The 21,234-nt window shown below is 37.3% G+C and overlaps 3 protein-coding genes and 2 pseudogenes across 11 annotated transcripts; 4 read left to right on the top strand and 1 right to left on the bottom strand.

The window, feature by feature from the left end:
• Positions 1–361: 361 nt before the first annotated feature.
• Positions 362–2,393, top strand: LOC147500317 (cyanate hydratase-like). Its single transcript, XM_086561995.1, has 4 exons — positions 362–894; positions 1,036–1,107; positions 1,580–1,688; positions 2,061–2,393. Exons 1-4 carry the CDS (start codon positions 623–625, stop codon positions 2,091–2,093), a joined length of 486 nt encoding a protein of 161 aa, XP_086418121.1. The 5' UTR covers positions 362–622; the 3' UTR covers positions 2,094–2,393.
• Positions 2,394–7,096: 4,703 nt separating this feature from the next.
• Positions 7,097–9,050, top strand: LOC147500316 (ribokinase-like). Of its 7 annotated transcripts, none has more exons than XM_086561989.1 (4): positions 7,097–7,383; positions 7,487–7,624; positions 8,488–8,659; positions 8,745–9,050. In XM_086561989.1, exons 2-4 carry the CDS (start codon positions 7,565–7,567, stop codon positions 8,834–8,836), a joined length of 324 nt encoding a protein of 107 aa, XP_086418115.1. In that variant the 5' UTR covers positions 7,097–7,383; positions 7,487–7,564; the 3' UTR covers positions 8,837–9,050. The 7 variants fall into 7 exon arrangements, with proteins under 7 accessions (XP_086418115.1, XP_086418114.1, XP_086418116.1 ...); XM_086561988.1 differs by having other exon boundaries at positions 7,152–7,383; positions 8,754–9,050; XM_086561990.1 differs by having other exon boundaries at positions 7,158–7,379.
• Positions 9,051–11,976: 2,926 nt separating this feature from the next.
• LOC147500315 (rho GDP-dissociation inhibitor 1-like) lies at positions 11,977–15,809 on the bottom strand (annotated as a pseudogene). The gene is made up of 5 exons (XR_015196292.1): positions 15,492–15,809; positions 15,139–15,202; positions 14,830–15,051; positions 13,518–13,642; positions 11,977–12,364 (listed from the first exon to the last, which is right to left on the bottom strand). The product of XR_015196292.1 is annotated as a rho GDP-dissociation inhibitor 1-like (transcript).
• A 175-nt stretch (positions 15,810–15,984) lies between these two features.
• LOC147500314 (pentatricopeptide repeat-containing protein At3g29230 pseudogene) lies at positions 15,985–17,791 on the top strand (annotated as a pseudogene). The gene has a single exon (XR_015196291.1). The product of XR_015196291.1 is annotated as a pentatricopeptide repeat-containing protein At3g29230 pseudogene (transcript).
• A 2,332-nt stretch (positions 17,792–20,123) lies between these two features.
• On the top strand, positions 20,124–20,821 carry LOC147500313 (uncharacterized). The gene has a single exon (XM_086561987.1). It carries the CDS (start codon positions 20,259–20,261, stop codon positions 20,619–20,621), a length of 363 nt encoding a protein of 120 aa, XP_086418113.1. The 5' UTR covers positions 20,124–20,258; the 3' UTR covers positions 20,622–20,821.
• The last annotated feature ends 413 nt before the right edge of the window (positions 20,822–21,234 follow it).

The following is a 21,234-nucleotide window of genomic DNA, read 5'->3' as shown; positions in this document are numbered from 1 at the left end:
CACGCTGTAGATCGGTCTGTGTGATGATACGAACTGTTATGGAGCGATCTCGTAGCGTGTTGATGCGAGCTGGTAACATAGGTTGGCGAGGTGTATCAGAGATCGGTGTGGTATTTCCACCATGCTAAACACGTGCTTGATATTCCTAAAGGAGAATATCATTCCCTTACACACCCTATTGTTCTTGCGTTTTAACTAGTTATCGTCCAACAAACTTACCTTACATTATCCGTATAGGCAACTCAAAGTCTCAAATTAGAAGCGCGGAAGAGCCAACGACGTGGACAGCAGCCCAATGACACCCCAGCGAAATATAACCCATACAGATATCGAGGCGGATATTTCTGCCGCCACTAGGGTAATTGAACAACTTTTTCTTATGGCCTCAGTTTCATATCTCACTCCATTATTTCGATCTCAATTATCACAGTCTTTTTTATAAAGCCACCACTAATTGTGCAAGGTATGAAGGTAACACCATTATTTGACTCCTTTGGAAAGCCATCATAGACTTCTGGACTTGACTAGTACTTATATACTTATAAATAGCCATGAAAGAGTCACTCTAACTCACAAACTCACCACACTCATTTCAGTGCCAACACCTTTCATTTCAAACAAAATGGCACAAAGCAGCAAAGCAGTCCTAGTGAGCCAGCTCTTATCAGTGAAGAGAAAATCTGGCAAAACATTTAATCAGATTGCACAAGAAACTGGTTTAACAAATGTTTATGTTGCACAGCTCTTGAGAAGGCAAACTATACTAATGCCTGAAACTGCAAAAAAACTAAAAGCAGCTCTGCCACAATTTTCTGATGAACTTATTGATGAAATGATGAAGGCTCCACTGAGATCTTATGACCCTCTTCTCATTCAAGAGCCAGCTATTTACAGGTAATCAAACTTTGGGGGTTGCTTAATTTTGGATTATGTTTACAAACAACAGGGGGGTTGTTATTTCTTGATATATTGGTTTAAGATTAGAATTTTTTGCTTTGTTGGTTAATGGTTTTATTTTTGTTTTATTGTTAATAGATTGAATGAAGCAATTATGCATTTTGGGGAGAGCATCAAGGATATCATCAATGAGCAGTTTGGTGATGGAATGTAAGTTTTTTCTTACAATTTTCTCCAAGGATTGTTTTCATAACGAAGTGGAATCAAATGTCGTTTACAAGGCAATTGAGAAACCTAGAGTTTAGACTAATACATGTTTGGAACTTTTATCTCCATCAAACATAATTTGTAAGATAAGCAGGAATAAAGTAGATCATATATTCAACTGTACAAAAATGGAGATGCGTGATTTTGATTTAGTTGACCCTGGATAAGTACTTAAGTTTTGTAAAGCGTTTGATAAGTGCAAATTGCAAATGAGTGAAAGAAAAGAATCTGCATACACTACACATACACACAACTAACACAAGTACCTTTCGATTGACTACCAATGCATTAATAATTAGGAAACAGCCTTCAATATGTCAAATGTAACTTGGTTTCGGCCTTATGCTTGTATGACTTGTGCCTTTTTTGTTCGTTTGGCGATTGTACACTAATCTCTTTTTATGTTGCGCTGCAGAATGTCAGCTATAGACTTCTTCTGTTCTGTTGACAAAGTTAAAGGTGTTGATGGAAAGGACCGTGTTGTTATCACATTTGATGGGAAGTTCTTGCCTTATACTGAACAGGTTAGTCGTACTTTCTTAATTTCTTGTGTATTCCAATTAGGAGCAAGAGGTTTGTTTCCTCCGATCCATAGTTGTATAGAGAACATACACTAAAGATGTCGTTCTTCCACACTACCACTATCCATAAAAAACGCCTTGTACATGTACAGTAAGTAACAATGGCAAATGATGTGTAACCCCTATGCTGGGAAAGCCTTACAGCAATGCTAACAAGCCCGAAACATGCACGGATGCTGCAGAATTGGCACCTACTGCATTTTGAGACGCAACAAACTTAGATTTTCTCACTTTTGATGTAAACCTGGTCCTTGTCTTATATATAGACATATTTCGTGTGAGTGTGTTTCATTACTTGTTTTTGTTTTCTGGCAGATTGCTGAGCATATGGTCTCAAGGAAGAAGTGATGATATGAATTTAGGGGATATGAAGAAGGCGCAAGCTGTGGAAGCTTATGTTTCTGTAATAATATTCCATTGCTTATGTTTCTGTAATAACTAGTGATGCAATGTACTATGTGGAATGAATACTTCAAGATGTTACTAGAATATACTAGGCATACATTTTGAAGCTTATTATATTGCATTATCGAAATGCAAGAATAATGGGGATCGATGACAAATGATGATGTTGCTGTTGTAAATCACCACTATCACATATATCCTTCTGTATCTGAAGTATTTTTTAATAATGTTCATCTTTTGCTATTCTTTCCGTACTAGCCATACAGCCTGACATATGGTCGGCCAGCTATTTTAAAACTTATTATGTCTGGTATGTTAATTTTCAGACTAAAGTATTTTGGTTGATATTGAAACAACGTTACCTATTACAATAGATCAATCATACACAAAGATCAATCCTTCTTACTAGACAAGACTTCAATACCCTCCAAGCAATATCCCAACACTTCTCAATATCAAATAATAAGCATATAAAGTAAAACAATTAATGTAAAAAAAGGACAAATCACAAGACGAGATATATCGTGGTTCGGCAATTTGCCTAGTTCCACACTGCGAGTTCCAAGCTTTACTAGATGTCCAGAGTAACAGATTACAAGTCTCTCAATCCACTCACAAAGAATGAACACTCAACTCACAAAGAATTGCTCTATTATAATCTCTCTCTTTCTTGGTTTTGGAAAAGTTAGGTTTCTACAGAAAAAAACCTATATTTATACTTTTTCAGAAAACTTTCGAAAAAGGGCAAATTCGTGCTGAAATAAGGTGGAGCGTAGGGTCGTGCCCTCGACCAGGCAAAGTTGAGCGTGGGTCGTGCTTAAATCACTGGAGGTCGCCAAAGCATGAGCGCGGGTCGCGCCTTTCACACCAGAATGAGAAAACATCATTTTTCTCTACAATTCTCCACTTCGGTGAGGTTTTAACACATAAAACTGAGCCGAACACATCCAACAAGAACACATCCATCCAGGAACTCGCAGTCCATCCGCCCCTAAAGGCCATGCCCACAAAAGGCTCTATAAAGCATGTAGGATTTGGAGCAAGTCCAAACAGTGTTGGAACTTAATTCGGTGACAACCTTAGTCAGCATATCAACAGGATTGTCATGGGTGTCCACTTTCTCAAGTGCTACATCATCATCCTCAACGACATCCTTTATAAAGTGATAACGGACATCAATATGCTTGGTCCGAGCATGATGAACCTGGTTTTTCGCCAAATGAATAACACTCTGACTATCACAATGCAAAGCAACACTGTTTTGCTCAATACCCATATCATCCAGAAGATATCGAAGCCATAATGCCTCTTTCACTGCCTCTGCCACTGCCATATACTCTGCCTCAGTAGTAGATAGAGCAACTGTACTGTAGCCTGTAGCATAGACCTCCAACTAACCGGTGCACCATGCATCATAAACACATAACCAGTAGTCGATCGTCGTCTATCTAGATCTTCTGCATAACCTGAATCCACATATCCACTGACATAACAAATGCATCCACCATAAACTAATCCCACATCCAAGGTACCCTTCAAGTACCTTAATACCTATTTCACTGCCTCCCAATGCTGCTTCCAAGGATTAGCCATATACCTGCTTACAATACTAACTGCCTGTGAAATGTCTGGGCGTGTGCACACCATAGCATACATCAAACTGCCCACTGCATTAACATAAGAAACATGTGTCATATGCTTTTGTTCCTCCACCGAACTAGGAGAGAATTTAGCTGAAAGTCTAAAATGCCTAGCCAAAGGCGTAGAAACCGACTTTGCATTCTCCATACCAAAACGCGAAAGTACTTTCTGAAGGTATTTCTTCTGAGATATAACTATTCGTCAATTCTGCCTATCTCTGTCAATCTCCATGCCCAGTATCTTCTTGGCTCCACCCAAGTCTTTCATCTCAAACTCAGAGCTAAGTTGAGATTTCAACTTGTCTATCTCCACCACCATTTTTGGAAGCAATAAGTATGTCATCCACATAAAGCGTAAGATAGATGAAGTCATTACAACGAAGCCTACGAAAGTAAACACAACAATCATACTTACTTTGGGTGTACTCATGTTGCATCATGAACGTGTCAAAGCACTTGTACCATTGCCTGGGCGATTGCTTTAACCCGTACAGTGACCGATTCAATTTGCATACATGATCTTCTTTCTCAGCAACGACAAACCTTTCAGGTTGTCTCATATAGATCTCTTCCTCCAAGTCCCCATGCAAGAAAGCAATTTTCACATCAAGTTGCTCTAACTCCAAGTCGAAGTGAGCAACTAAACTCAATAACACACGAATAGACGTATGTTTGACCACCGGGGAAAATACCTCATTGTAGTCGACTCCTTTCTTCTGTGAAAAATCCTTTGCTACCACTCTTGCCTTGTACCCAATATTGTCGGACTCAGGAAGGACCTCATTCTTTCTGAACACCCATTTATTGCCGATAGTCCTTTTGCCCTTTGGCAATAAAACTAGGTCCCATGTGTGATTTTTATCAAAAGATTCCATCTCCGCTTGCATATCTACCAACCAATCTCTGTAATGAGCATCTCTAACAGCTTCCTTGAAGCTATCTGGCTCATCATCTTCGATATTCAGTGCATATGCCACTAAATCCACCTGACCATAGTGTTTCACGGCTTCGTGCCCATACTTGTGCACTTATTTAACTTGTCTCTTTGGCCTAGGGTCAGCCACTACAAGCTGCGAATGCTCTTGCTCTTCTTCCTATTGCTGTGTGGTTCCATGATTTGGTACCTCATCATGATCTAACCAGTCATTTGCTGCATCAGACAACTTAAGCTCAGTAGCTTGAACTTCTATAGACTCACCATTTTTCCCAGCTACTTCCGGCTTACTGAAAGATAACACGGAAGTCTCATCAAAGATAACATCTCTGCTGACCAGGAACTTGTGGTCTTCTAGACACCACAATTTGTATCCCTTTACCCCATTTGCGAAGCATAAGAATATGGCCTTCTTAGCTCTAGGATCTAGCTTGTTTTCCCTCACATGGTAGTAAGTTGTCGATCCAAACACTCGTAAAATACTATAATCAGCTGGGTTACCTAACCACACATCATAAGATGTCGTGTAATCTATAGCTGGTACTGGTGACCTATTGTACAAATAACATGTCATGGACACTGCATCTGCCCAATACTCTTTGCCTAGATTGGCATTAGACAACAAACATCTCGCTCTTTCAAGCAAGGTTCTATTCATCCTCTCTGCCATTCCATTCTGCTGTGGCGTGTCCCTGATTGTCCAATGTCTGGCAATTCCCTGTTGTGCACAAAACTCTTGGAAAGGTCCATAAGTATACTCAATACCATTGTCAGACCGTAATGTCTTTACCTTCCTATCTGTGCGATTCTCAACCCTTGCCTTCCACTTCTTAAATGTCTCAAACACTTCATCTTTCGATTTCATCATATACACCCATACATAGCGAGTATGATCATCAATGAATGAGACATAGTAACGGTTACCTCCCTTTGAAGCCACCCTGGAGGGTCCCCAAACATCCGTATGCACATAGTCAAGGATGTCTGTTGTCGTGTGCTTGCTTAACTTGAACTTGACTCTGCACTGCTTCCCATAGACGCAATGCTCACAGAACCCCATAATTGGCTTCTTCAAATTCTTCAAAAACCCTTGCTTGCACAACTCAGACAAACCCTTTTCACTCATATGCCTAAACGCATATGTCATATCTTAGTGCACTCAGAATCATTACTACATACACCCACTGCTATATCGCTTATCACCGTACTACCTATCAGAGTATACAAGGTTCTATGTTTTTTACCCTTTATAATAACTAGAGAGTCATTAACAATATTTAGGACTCCACCTTCGCCCACAAACTTGTGGCCTTTGGAATCCAAGGTACCAAGAGAAATAAGACTTTTCTTTAGCTCAGGAACATATCTCACATCGGTTAAAATCCTCACTACACCATCATACATCTTGACCCGTATAGTTCCAATTCCTACCGTCTTACAAGCAACGTCATTACCCATCAAAACGGAACCACCATCAATGCTCTCATAAGAAGTAAACCACTTTCTATTCGGGAACATATGATAGGAACATCCGGAATTAAGAATCCACCTTTTGGTCATATAGTCTTGTGTGGACACACAGAGACTGAACTCATCCTCTTCAGAGCCTAAAGCATAACTTGCCTCAATTTTTGCCTTACCTTTCTTCTGACCATCTCTCTTGTTCTCTTTCTTCGGGTGAGGACAATTACTTGTGTAATGTCTCTTTTCATTGTAATTGTCACACTGTATATGTTTTAAAGGCTTCTTTGACTTGGACCTAGAATTCTCATTACTTGTAGAATTCTGTTCATACGAATTTCCTCTTGCCACTAGCCCCTGACCTGCATCAATGTTATTCTCTACATGTGTCTTCTTCATCAACTCATAAGAAATAAGTGCACTCTGAACTTCATCAAGATCGACGACTTCTCTTTTCATAAATGTAGTAATTAGATGCTCATAGCTTTCTAGCAAGGAGAATATTAAACCTGCCGCTTGATCCTCATCATCTATCTTCATACCAACATTCAAATAATCCGCTAGCTAGACGTCGACGGAACTCACTAACGTGCTCTTGCATCGTTGAACCATCGACCATTATGTATTGATAAAGACGCTTCTTAAGGTACATCTTGTTCGTCATGCTCTTGGTCTTATACATAGACTCTAGTTTGAGCCAAATACCGGCAGCAATATTTTCTCTCATCACACTATACATGACCTCATTAGCAAGACATAACCGGATTGATGAACAAGCCTGAAGATCGAACTCTTCCCAATCATCATTACTCATATTTGCCGCTTAGATTTAATTCAGGTAAAACCTTGTTGGATGAAATCTTTTACTTAGATTCAGCCAAATCCCAAAGTTATTCTTCCCATTAAAAGTGCGTTTGGCAACCCCAGAATTCTCACGTTAACTTATTTTCGTGGGTATTACCATTTCTCACGGGCTGTTTGGTAAAAATAACGGCGTGAATTAGAATTCACGTGAGAATAGGACTACCACATTCGGCGTTACTCGAAGTCGCACCTATTTGCGTGAGAAACGAGAATAAGATTTGGGGGGAATTCTCTCAAAGTTAGTTGTGGGGTTGTTACGTTCATATAAAACCACAACTCAACTCGTCTTCTTCACATCAACTCATCATCGTCATCACTATTCAATCACTCGTGGGTAACCATTCTCATAAAAATTTATGCTTTTCTTGGCCAATTTTAACCATGTCTTCTTCACTTCACTTCTTCTTTTAACATCTTCTTCTTCAAAATTGTTGAAGGTGACCAACTAACCAAGTTCGAAGGATTCCGGCAGTCTCTGTTTCAGGTGCTATATTGTTATTAGATTGCATGGATTCATGTGTTTTTGGTTGTATATAATGAACTCTACAACCCCTCCTGCTACAATCATTAAACAGGTTTGTTTTTTTTTTCTTTTTTTTAAGTCTCTATGTATATCTGTATTTTTGTGTTAAAAGAATGAATTTTTATCACATTTTGTTTGTTTTAATCATTTTGGTGATCAAATGAAGAGGAGTGATAAATAATTCATGAACGAATCCGGTTTTGATACCATCGGTGTTATTGTTTTTTTCTATGACAGATTTGTTTTGGCTTGAAACTAAAACTTCTTTCACAATACCGAATCTAAAATCTCCATATTGTGCAAATTTTGAGGTGATTTCATTTTAGCAAACAGTTAAGTAGTTGACAGCATTCTTGCTCAAATGTCTCTTTCGATTTTCTTCTGCCGTTCTGCGAAGAAAGTTATCACTCCGCACTTGTATAAGGGTTGATTAGTATAAACATTTCTCTTTGCGTCATCCTCTTATCTCATTTAAGATCTAAAGATAAGATCATGAAGTAAAATTTAGACAAGCTTAACTAAATACTACTTGAGTTAACATAATCTGATCATAACATCTGATGGATCAAGGAGTTTGCTAGTGTTGTAGAAATAATCAAATGAAAAAGATTAATTGTTCCTATAAAGAGCTATAACAGAGAGTGAGGTAGCTATATCCTTCCATCACAATTTACATACCTTACAGAAATATAGATAATGTGTTCAAGAAACTCCTTTTTTTCTTCTTTAGAATTGATTGCAGCTACAAACATGCTTGACTATATCATACATCATATATTAGATGTTAGTGTGGCTGAGACCTTGATGATAACTTCCACTTAATTGTACTAATGACATAGGACTTTGCAAAAGGAAATTTGAGGTATGATATCCTGATCACTGAATGCCTCATTTTTGGTATCAAACATGACAAAGAAATTTGAGAAAGGGTCAGCCTTATTCACAGAAGGAGAGGAAGCAATCAGGCAACCCATCATTGCTGCCGCAGAAGTTATTGATACAACTGGTGCTAGTGATACTTTTACTGTTGCTTTTGCTGTTGCACTAGTAGAGGGCAAGTCCAAAGAGGAATGCATGAGATTTGCTGGTACTACACTGCTTTTCTGTTCAGTTTCATTCTTTTGTTTTGATCTTATTTGTGTTTTCACAAAATTATTGTGCTGTTATTGCAGCTGCTGCAGCATCTCTTTGTGTTCAAGTTAAGGGAGCAATTCCAAGCATGCTTGAAAGAAAAACAGTACTGGATGCTCTCCAGTCTCTTTGAGAGCAATTCCTATTGTCAAAGCAGCATAGTTCTTCGAACTGCTCAAGGCCTCAACTTATATATAGGCATGTTGAAGTGACTAGTCAGATATGTTACTGAAGAATGATTGTGTTGTTGAGTGGTCTAGTGGATCCTCAAATACAATATGCACGTCAAAATTTTGTAATGGTTTCTATACTAAATGGAAAGTATACATCATACAGTTCAGTCCCAATTTTGTATTTCACAAGTTTGATGTACAATAGTCCATTATTAATTTAACAAATTCAGTAACAAAAAAAAATCACTCTTTTTTATGACGACTGATCTACAACACAGTAGTAATCAAATCCAAATATTTTCACTTCACAGTGCACTCTCAAGTCTCAACTGACTAGCTATATATTTTAAGTTTTTGACCAAGTAAAAATTTTGAGTTTTTTACTAAGTGAAAGGGCCAATAGTCCAATACCAAGCCAAACCGAAGTCCCACATTGTGATGTATGAAATTTGATCTTCACAATTATTGTGTTTTGGAATGGACTATTATTTTGGTTTTGTGAAATATTTAAGAAAAAAAATTAACAAAAGTGGTATAGGAAATTGATGTGAGAATTCTTAGCAGCCAAACAACATGTGGGAAATTGACACCGAGAATTACCAAGAATTCTCACTGTTTGCCAAACAGCCATAATTCTCGCATAATCATGAGAATCGGATTCCATTAGAATTCTAACTCTCGAGAATTCTATTTCTCGCTTTAACCCTAAACTTCTACTTCAAATCTTGTGTTTGACATCTTGGGAGCCATCTTTTCAAGTTACACACAATAACCCAAAAATAATTTCACTTTCTAATTTAATCGAACACCTTGTCTATACAAATTTTCGAGCACTAAACTCAAAATCCTAGTCGTAAACTTACGCCTCGATACCAATTGTTGTGTATATTTACAATATATCAATTCTACACAAGGATCAATCATTCTTACTAGACAAGACTTCAACACCCTCCAAGCAATATCCCAACACTTCTCAATATCAAATAACAAGCATATAAAGTAAAATAATTAATGTAAAAGAAGAACAAACCACAAGACGAGATATATCGTGGTTCGGCAATTTGCCTACTTCAACACTGCGAATTCCAAGCTTTACTAGATGTCCGGAGTAACATATTACAAATCTCTCAATCCACTCATAAAGAATGAACACTCAACTCACAAAGAATTGCTCTCTTATAATCTCTCTCTTTCTTGGTTTTGGAAAAATTAGGTTCCTACAGAAAAAACCTATATTTATACTTTTTCAAGAAACTTCCGAAAAAGGGCAAATTCATGCTAAAATAAAGGGGCTGGTCGCACTTTAAATGGATCTTTTCATTGAAGAGCTGGACTTCTTTTTAGAATTAATGAAAACATCATTTTTTTTGTTGATGATACTTTACGCAAAAACATTTGTATAATGAATACGTGGTAACAATTTACCGTCAGTTGTTTGACACTTAGAGTTATTCAGAATTTCAAACATAAAGTGGGGCCAAATGAAAAGGTCACTTTTTATGTGCTTAATGCATAAGCTCATTTTTGTATGATGAACAGGTGGTAACATTTTCTATTTTATTATGTTGGATCATGTTATAAATTAATGGAATTACAAAATGAAGCAAGACATCTAATATTTCACAAAATCAAAATTACAAAACTCGCACTGAAACATAGTTGAGAGAACAACCATACTTGTTTGTCAACCACAGCGACCAAACGTTAGCAAATGAGTTGCTTTGTTTGCTTGTTGACCCCTATAACAAATATCAACTTCCTCAAAACCACTCGTTAGCAATTTATACTCTCTTAATAAGTTTCCATAACCAATTCTCCTTACTGGTAACATATGCCACCTCAAGCATATAGCCCATATCTCTGCCATGGAATTAGTAAGATTGCGAAAGTTTTACCTACGCCCTGCACTTTCCAATGCATCGCTCATCCCAATACTAATACCTACACAATTAGATGTAGCAACAACCATCAGTGATAGTTTTTACCGTATCATGTGGTGGGGAAATTCATCTTTTATATATATTGTTTCCTTGCTTTGGCAGGGCAGTAGTTATTACGCAAGTTGTCAGAAATTATGTAAAGATCATACTTGAATTCGTGTTTGCAGTATCACTACTAACAAATCGAAATGCGCAAGAGCAACGAGGTGATGAAAACCAATAGAGATTGTCAGATCGCTGTACGCTCAAAACAACAAATTTGATTCAGCTCCAGTGTAGTTCAGAGTTACTAAAAAACGTCTATATCAAATAGCAGAAGTACAAAAACACAAATTGAAAAGTACATGCACGGGTACATGCTTTTGGAGGAGTCTGATTTAACCAATGCACGTAGACCGGTAATACAAAGCTTATGCCTCTCAATGTGGATCAAACGGATAAAAAACTAGCATCCTAAGCTATTATCGTGGAAATAAAAATTTAAAAAAAATAAGAAATTCAAGCTGAATCACAGAAGGTGTCTACCAGTGGGTGCAAGTTGGAAGGTTCACACAAATGCTGTTTTGGTGGTATGATTCATGAAATTTCCGTCCGAAGTTCCTCTCCAACATACAGTAACGATGACACACTACAGAACTATATTAGAGATTCATTTATGAAGCGGCTATATAAAGAGAGGGTGTGGGTGAGAACAGTCTAAAATAAGGATGCAGGGGAAACTCGGTGTAAAATCAGCATGAGCCTCAATCGAAATGGGTGGTATGGGAAAACAATTCTGTTCACTGTCACACCAGCTGAAAGATTTGCAATGCCCATTTACAACATTAAGTGACTTAGTAGTTCTCCAGTAAACATTGATTCCCTAAAAAAAATCCTTAACTTTAAAAGTTTCCAAACGTAGAGTATCAATTGGAGTTTTGAGAATTTAAAATTTTGTATGAGTTTCCCTTTTTTCATTAGCCTTTAATTCTAATTTTTTTATCTATTTTTAAATTCAATCAATCTCGAAAGTTTATACATCCTACAGAACTATATTAGATTCTCTCATTGATTATACTTTAGCTTGCTTGTGTCCACAGACATAAATCTCTATAAAAATAATGTGACATCGTAATATTAAATTGGAAGGAAGATGCAAAGAAATTATTAAAAATTTGAAATGGCTAGATAAAGTACTACAAGATTGATAAATTGGAAGTGATTACATATATATTTTTTCATTTTGGAATTAGAGATTGTGTAGTCCACCAACCGAGTGCCCCTGTAAAAACCCCAATTTTTTTTTACAACATTCTGGTTACCCAGAAATATGGGTAACTAGTTCTCAGAGCAATTCTTTACCAAAACTGAAGTTCTGAGTCAATGGTTTTCTCATAATCCAAAAAACAAACATGTATAGGCATGACTTTGAAACGCATCCACAGCGGCCGTAACTTCATAAGCAAATTTGAAACTTAGATGAGGCATTCCTGAGAGGAAAGTATATCACTTCTTGATTTCGAAGGAATAATTGAGTTCCAAGTGACATCTTTGGTCATCATCTTCAAACTGCAAAGTAACACGATAGATATAATCAAGATCACAGCTTCGGAAGAACAAAGTTTGTCTTCAAATACTTAACTCAGCTCGCAAGTAACAGAGCATTGAAAGTTTAAAACATACAAATTTGGATCTTATCCTTGGTAACTGGTTCCATATAGTAAGACTTTCACTCTGCCCCAAAATCTAGCCGCAACAGATTTTATAGTAAAGTCCTCCAGAACTTCCTAACCTTATAATAACTTAGAACCACCTAACTTACCATCACAAAGTTGTCCAGTTGCCTGCGGGATCCAAATTTATGACTTCAAATCAGGACACACTTTTCAATCGTCTGGGTTTGGAGTAATTCTTTGGACATAATTGCAGATATGCAATCTAACAAATTCATTCTATCTAAAATCTGGCAATTTGCTGCACTGAAGCATTTCACAGTCCCCAATAACGCAAGTTGGCAAATCAAAACTTGAAAAACATGCCCATGAGTAGCATAGTTACGTAACAATTTAACTACTTTGATGATGGTGAGCATCCTACCCATGCGGTAAAACACCTGACTGGTTCTAGTTTAAAATCTGGTTTAAGGAATGCCCTTGGCTTGCTCTAATCTAGCAGTTTTACCACTCCAATAAACAACCAGTGAAGAAGCTATATGCTACACCAACTAATTCACAAATATCTACGAAGTCACGAATACATGCTACATTGACAGTACAAACAATCTAACTCTCCCTTAATGTTCAACTAATGAAGTTTAAATCTGATTAAGGTGGAACTAGAGCAAACAGTGGCCCAGGTGCAAAGTGGTGAACTAACAATTTATAAATCATACCAAATGAAAGTGTTATGGGACGTCAAGCAACCAACCATGACTGATATTTCCATTAGCCACCCCTGAATAAAAGGTTTATGTTACTAATGTCTAAGGCACAGCTGCATCTGTATGCAAAAAACAAAAGTACTGCAGATACGAACTATTACTGTCGCTAGTTGGAACTACGATATTTTCATTTCCAACTGAGTAAATTGGGGGTGGACCTCAAGTAAGATATTACAAAATCAGTAACCAGAAAGCTTGTGAATTGTGATGCCCAGAAAACAGCCATGTCCCACTTGGCAATTGAAACATTATTCTAGTAGTTGCAAATTGACTACGACTTACTTTGAGCTTTGCGGAGTAAAATCCCCGTGCAAGCACACCAGATGGAGTAGTCTCCTCATCCAAGGTATGTGTGTATGGTTCACGCTGTGGAGCAAAAGTACCCAGCATGCCTTTGCTTTGATCAACTAAACACAATGATTACAAACCAACACAGAAATAACTTCAAATTAAATAGATATCTTATAGAAATGGCAGACCTATCCGCTGCTAAAACAAAGAAAAAGGAAGTTTTTTAATTAAAATGGTAAAAGCTTGTACAGTTGTTGTAGGTAGGTTAGTTTTTCAATTGTATTCAATATTAATAGTAATCATGATAACATTACAGGACAATGAGTTGTACACAAGAAAAAGAGATTAAAAGATGCTAACAAACATACATGAACATGGATACACATTCAATTTGATCCACTGCTGGAAACATAAATTTATATGACTTTGAAGTTTGAACCATCAATTAGAGTTATCTATTCCAATAGATAGTTAAAGAACGACAGAAATATGGTACACATGTTATCATCAAGCCCAGGGATTATTAAGGAAGATAGTATCCAGTATTATCCATGAGTCACTTTTCAAGATATCAGATTGAATACTGTTCACTTCATATTGTTCAAGACAATTAATCCGACAGACAAGATAGTTATGTATGTAAAGGACATGGAAATTCAATACAGATGTTAAGTCTAATTAGACATGATTGTTCAGACTGTCTTTTACTTCATGGAAATCTTCTCAAGTGATTTTCATTTCGAAAACACTGCTGAGAGAATGACGCATATCATCTCTACCTACTGAAAAGACATTTCCCTCTCATAACTTCTTCTTTACACGCCTAACCACACACAAGAGTCGGCAGATGTCCATTATGAAGAGTGGAGTTCATAGGGCTTGTTAATATCTCCCATGAAAGAAAGAACCATTCCTTCCGTATGGGGATGGAATATCATCACACTGTTAATTATTATGACATAATTTAATAACGTGCCGAACCCTTGATTCCTCTAAATTCGCCAAAAACATGCAAAGAATAATACCAAGTGACCTCTCAAAACACAAATTTTCCAACCTCTCTTAGGGATAAAGAAGGAGATAATTTTTTATTAATAAATGCAAATCTCCCTCTTTTCTCTGTGTATAACAGATGGGGGGTAAAACATATGCTCCACTTTCCGTTGTCCTCATATGACACGCTGATGTGCATATCTAGGTATTTCACATATGTACAGCAAACATGCAAGTTTAAATCTAACAAACAATCTATGCCTCCTAAATGGATTTATCATCTGAAAGGATTGGAAAAAAAATGCAGTACCTTTCAGGCCTCCCTTCCACACAGTATTGGAGTATCTCAAGCCAGATACAATGTTCTGCTGAACAGTGAAAGTCAGCTTAAGCCGGTAGTCAGATCCCTCTTTTAGAGTAAACAGGACGCCACTGCTTTGACTTCTATTAACAGGCAGTTGAGTAGTAGTTTCCCCACAGTCATCTGAGATGATTCCAATAGAGTGGAACTTAACTTCGGGTTCCATCTGATCTGAGAAACAAGAAATTGAGGTACACAATCAAACTAGAGCTGATACAAATATCCAAAAAAGATACTTAGGACGACCAAGGCGCGTACCATTTAAATCCTCCTCAACACAACCAAGTAGCTTCTCCTTCCATCTCCTTAAGCTCTCATCGTCCTAGATACCATAGTAAAGATTTAAATATGAACCAAGGGAAATATGGCGAAACCCACACATTTTAACAAGAAATGGAAAGACATCAAAATCGTTCAAAGCATGATACAGCTAAATACAGGCATAAATGAAACATGGTCACAATAGAGGCACACAAAAAATCATCAAAAAAAATATATATATATCTATTCTACCAATCAGCAAAATAATGACATTTCCCACTTTAAATTTAAAAGATCAGATTTTTATGCAAGATTAACTACACAATACAATGGAAAATGCGAAAAATAACCTTGTCTTTCTCCAGCTGTTCTTTAAGAGTAAGCAAAGGTCCAGGAACAAACCCAGCAACACCTCCATCATCTCCATCATCCTCATCAAGAACACCTTCCTCAGAAACCTTCTCTTCCTCTTGTTTCTCTCCAACCCAAGTTCAAACCAGAAGAAGGCCCAGCTTCCATTTTCCCACTACCATTTTCCATCACTACAAAAACAAACTCCCCAAACTCAAAAACCCCTTCATTTCCAGTGGGTTTTAAAGTGAAAAATAGTACGTATTATTATTCATGTATATCTACACTGTACAGTATCTATACTTCCACAGTGTTTTAAAAAAAATACTGTGTGGACTTTTGAGGCTGACCAAAACTAGTTTTATTCGTGCGTTACCAATGTGAAAGAGACAAGTAGACATCATTCCCATGAACGGTGTTTACTTTGACCAAAACTAGTCCTTTTTTTTTTTTCTTCCAACTTTCCATAACGCATTAACGCCTAATGATATTTCCAACATCTAGAAATCTATACCACCTTTCAAAATCTTGCAAAAACGTAAAACAACTCAAACAAATTCTAACCCAAATAATCCAAACTGGTATAACCAATCACCAATCTTCTCTCTCTTCACTCCTCTTTATCTCTGCCACCTCACCACACCCAGACTTACATTTCGCTTCTTTGATATTTACAAACATTGAAAAACCAAACTCATTTGATCATAATTCTATTATTAGAGGATTTACTAATGGTAATAAACCATGTCATGCTTTAAAAGTTTTACGTAGAAATGAGTAGAAAATGGGCGTACCCATTTTGTGATAACTTCACGTTTCCATTTGTACTTAAAGCTTGTGCTTTATTGTTAGCTGTAGAGTTTGGGAATTCTGTTCATGGGAAGATTATGCAGATGGGTTTTTGTTCTGACCCTTTTGTGCAAAGTGGGTTAGTTAGAATGTATGGTGAGTTTGGTGAGATTGACAAGTGTAGAAAACTGTTTGATGAAATATCTGAAAGAGATATTGTTTTGTGGAATACTTTGATTGGTGGGTACTTAAAATGTGGGGCATTAGAGGAAGCTGAAAAGATTTTTCAAAGTATGGGTAATAAGAATGTTGGTAGTTATAATGCTATGTTGGGTGGGTATGTTAAGTTGGGTTGTGTAGAAATGGCTTCCACGTTGTTTAATGAGATGTCAGTTAGAGACATTATTTCATGGAATACAATGATTGGAGGTCATGCAAGATTTGGATTGGTAGAGATGGCGAGGAAGCTTTTTGATGAGGCGCCAGGACAAAATGTGGCAACGTGGAGTGTGATTATATCTGGGTTTTCTCAGGGGAGTCGATTTGGGGAAGCGCTTGAAATGTTCAAAGAGATGTTGGTTGAAGGAGTGATGCCTAACCAAGCAATATTGGTTAGTGTACTCTCATGTTGTGCACATCTTGGAGCTCTTGAGCAAGGGGTTTGGATTCATAGTTACATTGAAAAACATGGAATCGAGGTTGATGATGTTCTAGGTGCTTCGCTCATAGATATGTACACCAAATGTGGCTTCTTACGAGGTGCCATTTCCCTGTTTGAGACGATTAAAACTAAGGGTGTTTCTTCGTGGACCTCATTGATCTATGGTTATGCCATACATGGACATTCTCTTGAAGCATTGGAATTGTTTAGTGAAATGAAGAGTATTGGAATTTTGCCAAATAGGATTACATTTGTTGCCGTCTTAAGAGCTTGTTCTCATGCAGGTTTGGTTGATAGAGGACGAGAAATTTTCGATGAGATTAGTAGAGTTCATAACATTAGACCCACCATTGAGCATTACACTTGCATGGTTGATCTCCTTAGTCGTGCAAATCTCTTAGATGAAGCTCAAGAGGTCATTAAGGAAATGCCAATGAAGCCTGATCTCTTTGTTTGGGGAGCTTTACATGGGGGATCGAGGATACATGGGGAAAAATGTCTCTTGGAAGATGAAGATGAAGATGTGAGGAAAGAGTTGGCGAGTTTAGAACCTAAGGATAGTGGTGCTTACATTCTCATGTCGAATATATATGCATCTAATGACCAATGGGATAATTCAATGAAGATGAGAAGGACGATGGAGGAAATGGGAGTAAAAAAGATTCTAGGTTGTAGTTCGATTGAGGTGGATCAAAATGTACATGAGTTTTCAGCTGGAGGGAGGCTACATTCTCATTCAGAAAAGATATACGATACATTGGATCATATATATAGAGAAATTCAGATCTAGTGTTCCATATGCTGGACAGTGATCCTAAAGGAATGATTCACTGGCGCAATATTCAACTTTGTTTTTGTTTCCTGATACACTTCAATTCCATTCAAACATTCATCATGAAACCAGATTGTGTAGCTGTTTCTCATATAGTCACGGGACAGTTTCATTGAGTGGACATGCCCCAAGAAATTATGTGCATATTGGTTCACCCAAGTTTCAATGGAATCATTTCGTTTGTTCACGAGCTTGATCCAAATTCCAGACCTAAGCGTTTTTTCATCTTCGTCTTCGATCTACTTTTGCCTTGATGTACACCGGGAATACTTTCAAACAGTAAGCACCAGCTACCTAGTGAGGGGGCTGCGACATGGACATTGGAGCATTAGACATATATAGGAGGGATGCTCGATGCAGATTGCCCCCTTTAAAATTTCAAAGTATACGTATATTGGGAATATTTTGTCCGACCTCCTAATTGTACTGTTTCAACTCAAAGGGTTAACAGTAACTCAGGTAATTTTTGTTGTATCTTGTCAAATGAGCGGAGCGAATGTTTTGGGCCGGGGGGAGGGGTATGTTGCCCAAAATGTCGTTTGGTAGGTTTCTATTTGACTGCTTTGTTTTTCTCTCAGCTAAAACCCTCCTCTCTCAAGTCTCAACTCCTATATCTCTCTCATTCTCCTCACTCCATAACTCCTCTCTCACTCTCATCTCGATAGTAGGTCCCAACATCATCTCGCTCCTTAGATCTTGCAACACATCCCGACAACAAATATTAGTGAGTTTTCTTTCTCTTAACTCGTATGATTCATGTGTGTTTATAATTTGTTCTTTCTGAATTTTAGTTGATTTGTTGTTTCAAAGTAGAACACTAACTAAGGGTTTCGTAGCTTTGGTTTCCAATTTTTGCATGGGCTAAATTTGTTCAAAGTAAAATAGCAATTGAATGCTAGTAATCTGGGTTTTATCCGAATCGATATGTTGTTCTGTCTTTCAAGTTGTTTCGACTTTCGAACAAAAAAAGTCTTATCTTAGTTTTGCGTTGACTAAAATAGAGCACATTTCACAAACCCATATCCAAGAAATCCAAACTCATGTTTCCCTGTATACTTGAACATAGACGATTAGAAACAAGTATATAGATACCTATACAAACAAACATAAATTGTAATAAAAATGAAAACAAACAACATTCCCAGATATAGGAGAGAAGATTTCAATAATCCGTCGTACAAGACAATTATTTTCATAGTTAATAAACTAGACATGGGTGGGTTTAAGTGGGACAATTGTGTGAATGTTAATAAACTAGAAGCAAAGGAAAAATTTATCTTACTGGCAACATTTTTAAAAAACATTTTGATTGTGGCTTTTTTATATTGAAGTTTGGTGATTTTGACTCATCTAAAATTATTAATTTTATGATCGTAGAAAGTGTGATGAAATTTATTTGAAGAATGTTTTGTCTATTAATGCTCTTCTTTTGGGGTTTGAGGAGGCTTAATCGTGGGTTGAGAGTTTGAATTTGGTTAGGGTAATGTGTATGTTATGGTTGTGAGTATCATCAGTTTATGTTTGAGCGTTAGTTTAACAACAATTGAAGCATTGCATTGCAATATATTCTTTACACATGTTTTTTTTAGCAATATATTTTATTTTTTCCAGTGCCTCATGTGAGTGTCAAATTGTGTATTTACTTTGAAACAGTTATGATCTAGGCCAATTCATGGTCTTATCTAGTTATCTCTTTCGGTTGGTTTTTTATAGGACAGAACAACGATTTAAATAAGCGGTGATAACATTATGAACTAGAAAAGGAAAAAGAACTGGTGAAAGTTGCATATATTGGAACTTGTTAGCATATCAGTAAAACTGAGTACATCAAAACTGAGTACATCTTATCTTATAATTGATTTAATTGTGTTAAACTTGATTGACATTATTGCTGGGTATATTTAGTCTATTGTGTATGCAATATCTAATTTCTTGTTTGTTGGTTATGTTTTGATATCAAATTTCTTTGCATGTAGTCTGAGGTTGGGAGAGTGAATTTGTCGAATAACCATAGCATATGCAGGGGCATCATACGGTCATTGTGTGAAGACAAGTAGTTGGACTTGGACCCTCTAACAAGCCCACAATGACTTAAATGGCATTCGTGGGATTTTCCTAAACTAGAGGGGTAATTACTATATCCCTAGTATATAAATTCCTTCTAGTTCTTCTCACTACTTTACTAGCACTCTCTCCAAATTTTCTCAACCAGCAAATTTTCTACAAGCCACATCACAACCTCTCTCTCCCACTCTAAACAATTGACACCACCTATAAAACCACCACCAGTCTCATGTGTCAAACCTAGCTTTTGTTTTACATTTTTCGCTCCGGGCAAATTCCAATTTCCCCTCAACCCAAGTCCCAACTTCTCTAGTCCTCTATTTTTTTTTTCATTTACAAATATTCCTATTTAAAATGACCTTCTTGCCCCTGTTTGTCTGATATAAACGAACTTTTTTGTCTTACTGCTGACGTGGAGCTATGTCCACCTATTACTCACGAAAACGCAAAGAGAGAGAAAACAAGTCATCAGCTAAATTTGAAGCCAAGCCGTCAGCTAAAGATAATAAAAATAGTAATCGGCTTTTAGCCGGATACATGGCTCGTGAGTTTGTTGCACAAAGAACACTATTTGGTCAGAAATGGGATCCAGCTAGAGCTGAAGCGGCACCAGTGTCGATTAAGGAGTCTAATAAGTCTCGAAATAAGATACGCGCTCGAGCTGAGCCGCTAGCAATTAAGAGGAAGTGTTATGAGGAAGTGGCGAATTTGTTAAAGAGTGAAGGAGCTCAAATAAGTGGGGTTGTTAATCCGAGTCAACTCGTTAGTTGGCTTCAGATGTGAGTTCAGTTGGTCACATTGACACGTGGACATGTCTCTGGATGCCAGAGTTGAAGTACATGACTTGGCATTCCTTTGTGTTTGTTTTGGTTTTAATTCTATGATTGTTGTATTATTCACATGGGAGATGGATAGCATAAATTCACAATGTATGAAATTATGAATCAAATGTATGAAATAAGGCAAGATGGCGAGATGCTCAAGGACAAGTGCAATGCATGCCTCATGAATTTGCAATGTCTTATTGAGATGAAGTGCTAAAAACGCGTTTGAAATAGAATCGTGCACGGTAAAGTGGCGAACTTTTGAGATAGGTTTGTGGTCCAAACAGAAAACAACAAACAAAAGAAAAAGAAAATGTTACTAAAAATGGTTGGGCTGCTATGGATTAGGGGTGGGCAATGGGCCGGGTCGGGTTAATCCGACCCTAAACATTTAAAAACCTTTTAGATATTAAGGCTGGGTCGGCCCGACCCTAAAATTAGCATATGGTCAGGTCAGGCCGGGTCACAAATCTAAATCTCAAGTCCTGACCCTATCCTAAGCCCTCTTTAAAGGCTTTAGGGCTGGATTTTAGGGCCGGGCTTATATATTTTATTCGTTTTACAAATGTCAT

Source organism: Coptis chinensis, chromosome 5, assembly GCF_015680905.1.
Source record: "Coptis chinensis isolate HL-2020 chromosome 5, ASM1568090v1, whole genome shotgun sequence".
In the NCBI taxonomy this organism is placed as follows: Eukaryota; Viridiplantae; Streptophyta; class Magnoliopsida; order Ranunculales; family Ranunculaceae; genus Coptis; species Coptis chinensis.
Note: the sequence above shows the minus strand (reverse complement) of the source record. Positions and strands in the feature narration are given on the sequence as shown.

What these genes read in the sequence shown, in the direction of transcription:
- LOC147500317 (XM_086561995.1), top strand. Translation starts at nt 623, where the DNA reads ATGGCACAAAGCAGCAAAGCAGTCCTAGTGAGCCAGCTCTTATCAGTG. An exon ending in CAAGAGCCAGCTATTTACAG is followed by an intron (nt 895 to 1,035) that starts GTAATCAAACTT and finishes TATTGTTAATAG; the next exon opens with ATTGAATGAAGCAATTATGC. An exon ending in TCTTGCCTTATACTGAACAG is followed by an intron (nt 1,689 to 2,060) that starts GTTAGTCGTACT and finishes GTTTTCTGGCAG; the next exon opens with ATTGCTGAGCATATGGTCTC.
- LOC147500316 (XM_086561989.1), top strand. Translation starts at nt 7,565, where the DNA reads ATGTGTTTTTGGTTGTATATAATGAACTCTACAACCCCTCCTGCTACA. An exon ending in CTGCTACAATCATTAAACAG is followed by an intron (nt 7,625 to 8,487) that starts GTTTGTTTTTTT and finishes AACATGACAAAG; the next exon opens with AAATTTGAGAAAGGGTCAGC. An exon ending in GGAATGCATGAGATTTGCTG is followed by an intron (nt 8,660 to 8,744) that starts GTACTACACTGC and finishes CTGTTATTGCAG; the next exon opens with CTGCTGCAGCATCTCTTTGT.
- LOC147500313 (XM_086561987.1), top strand. Translation starts at nt 20,259, where the DNA reads ATGTCCACCTATTACTCACGAAAACGCAAAGAGAGAGAAAACAAGTCA.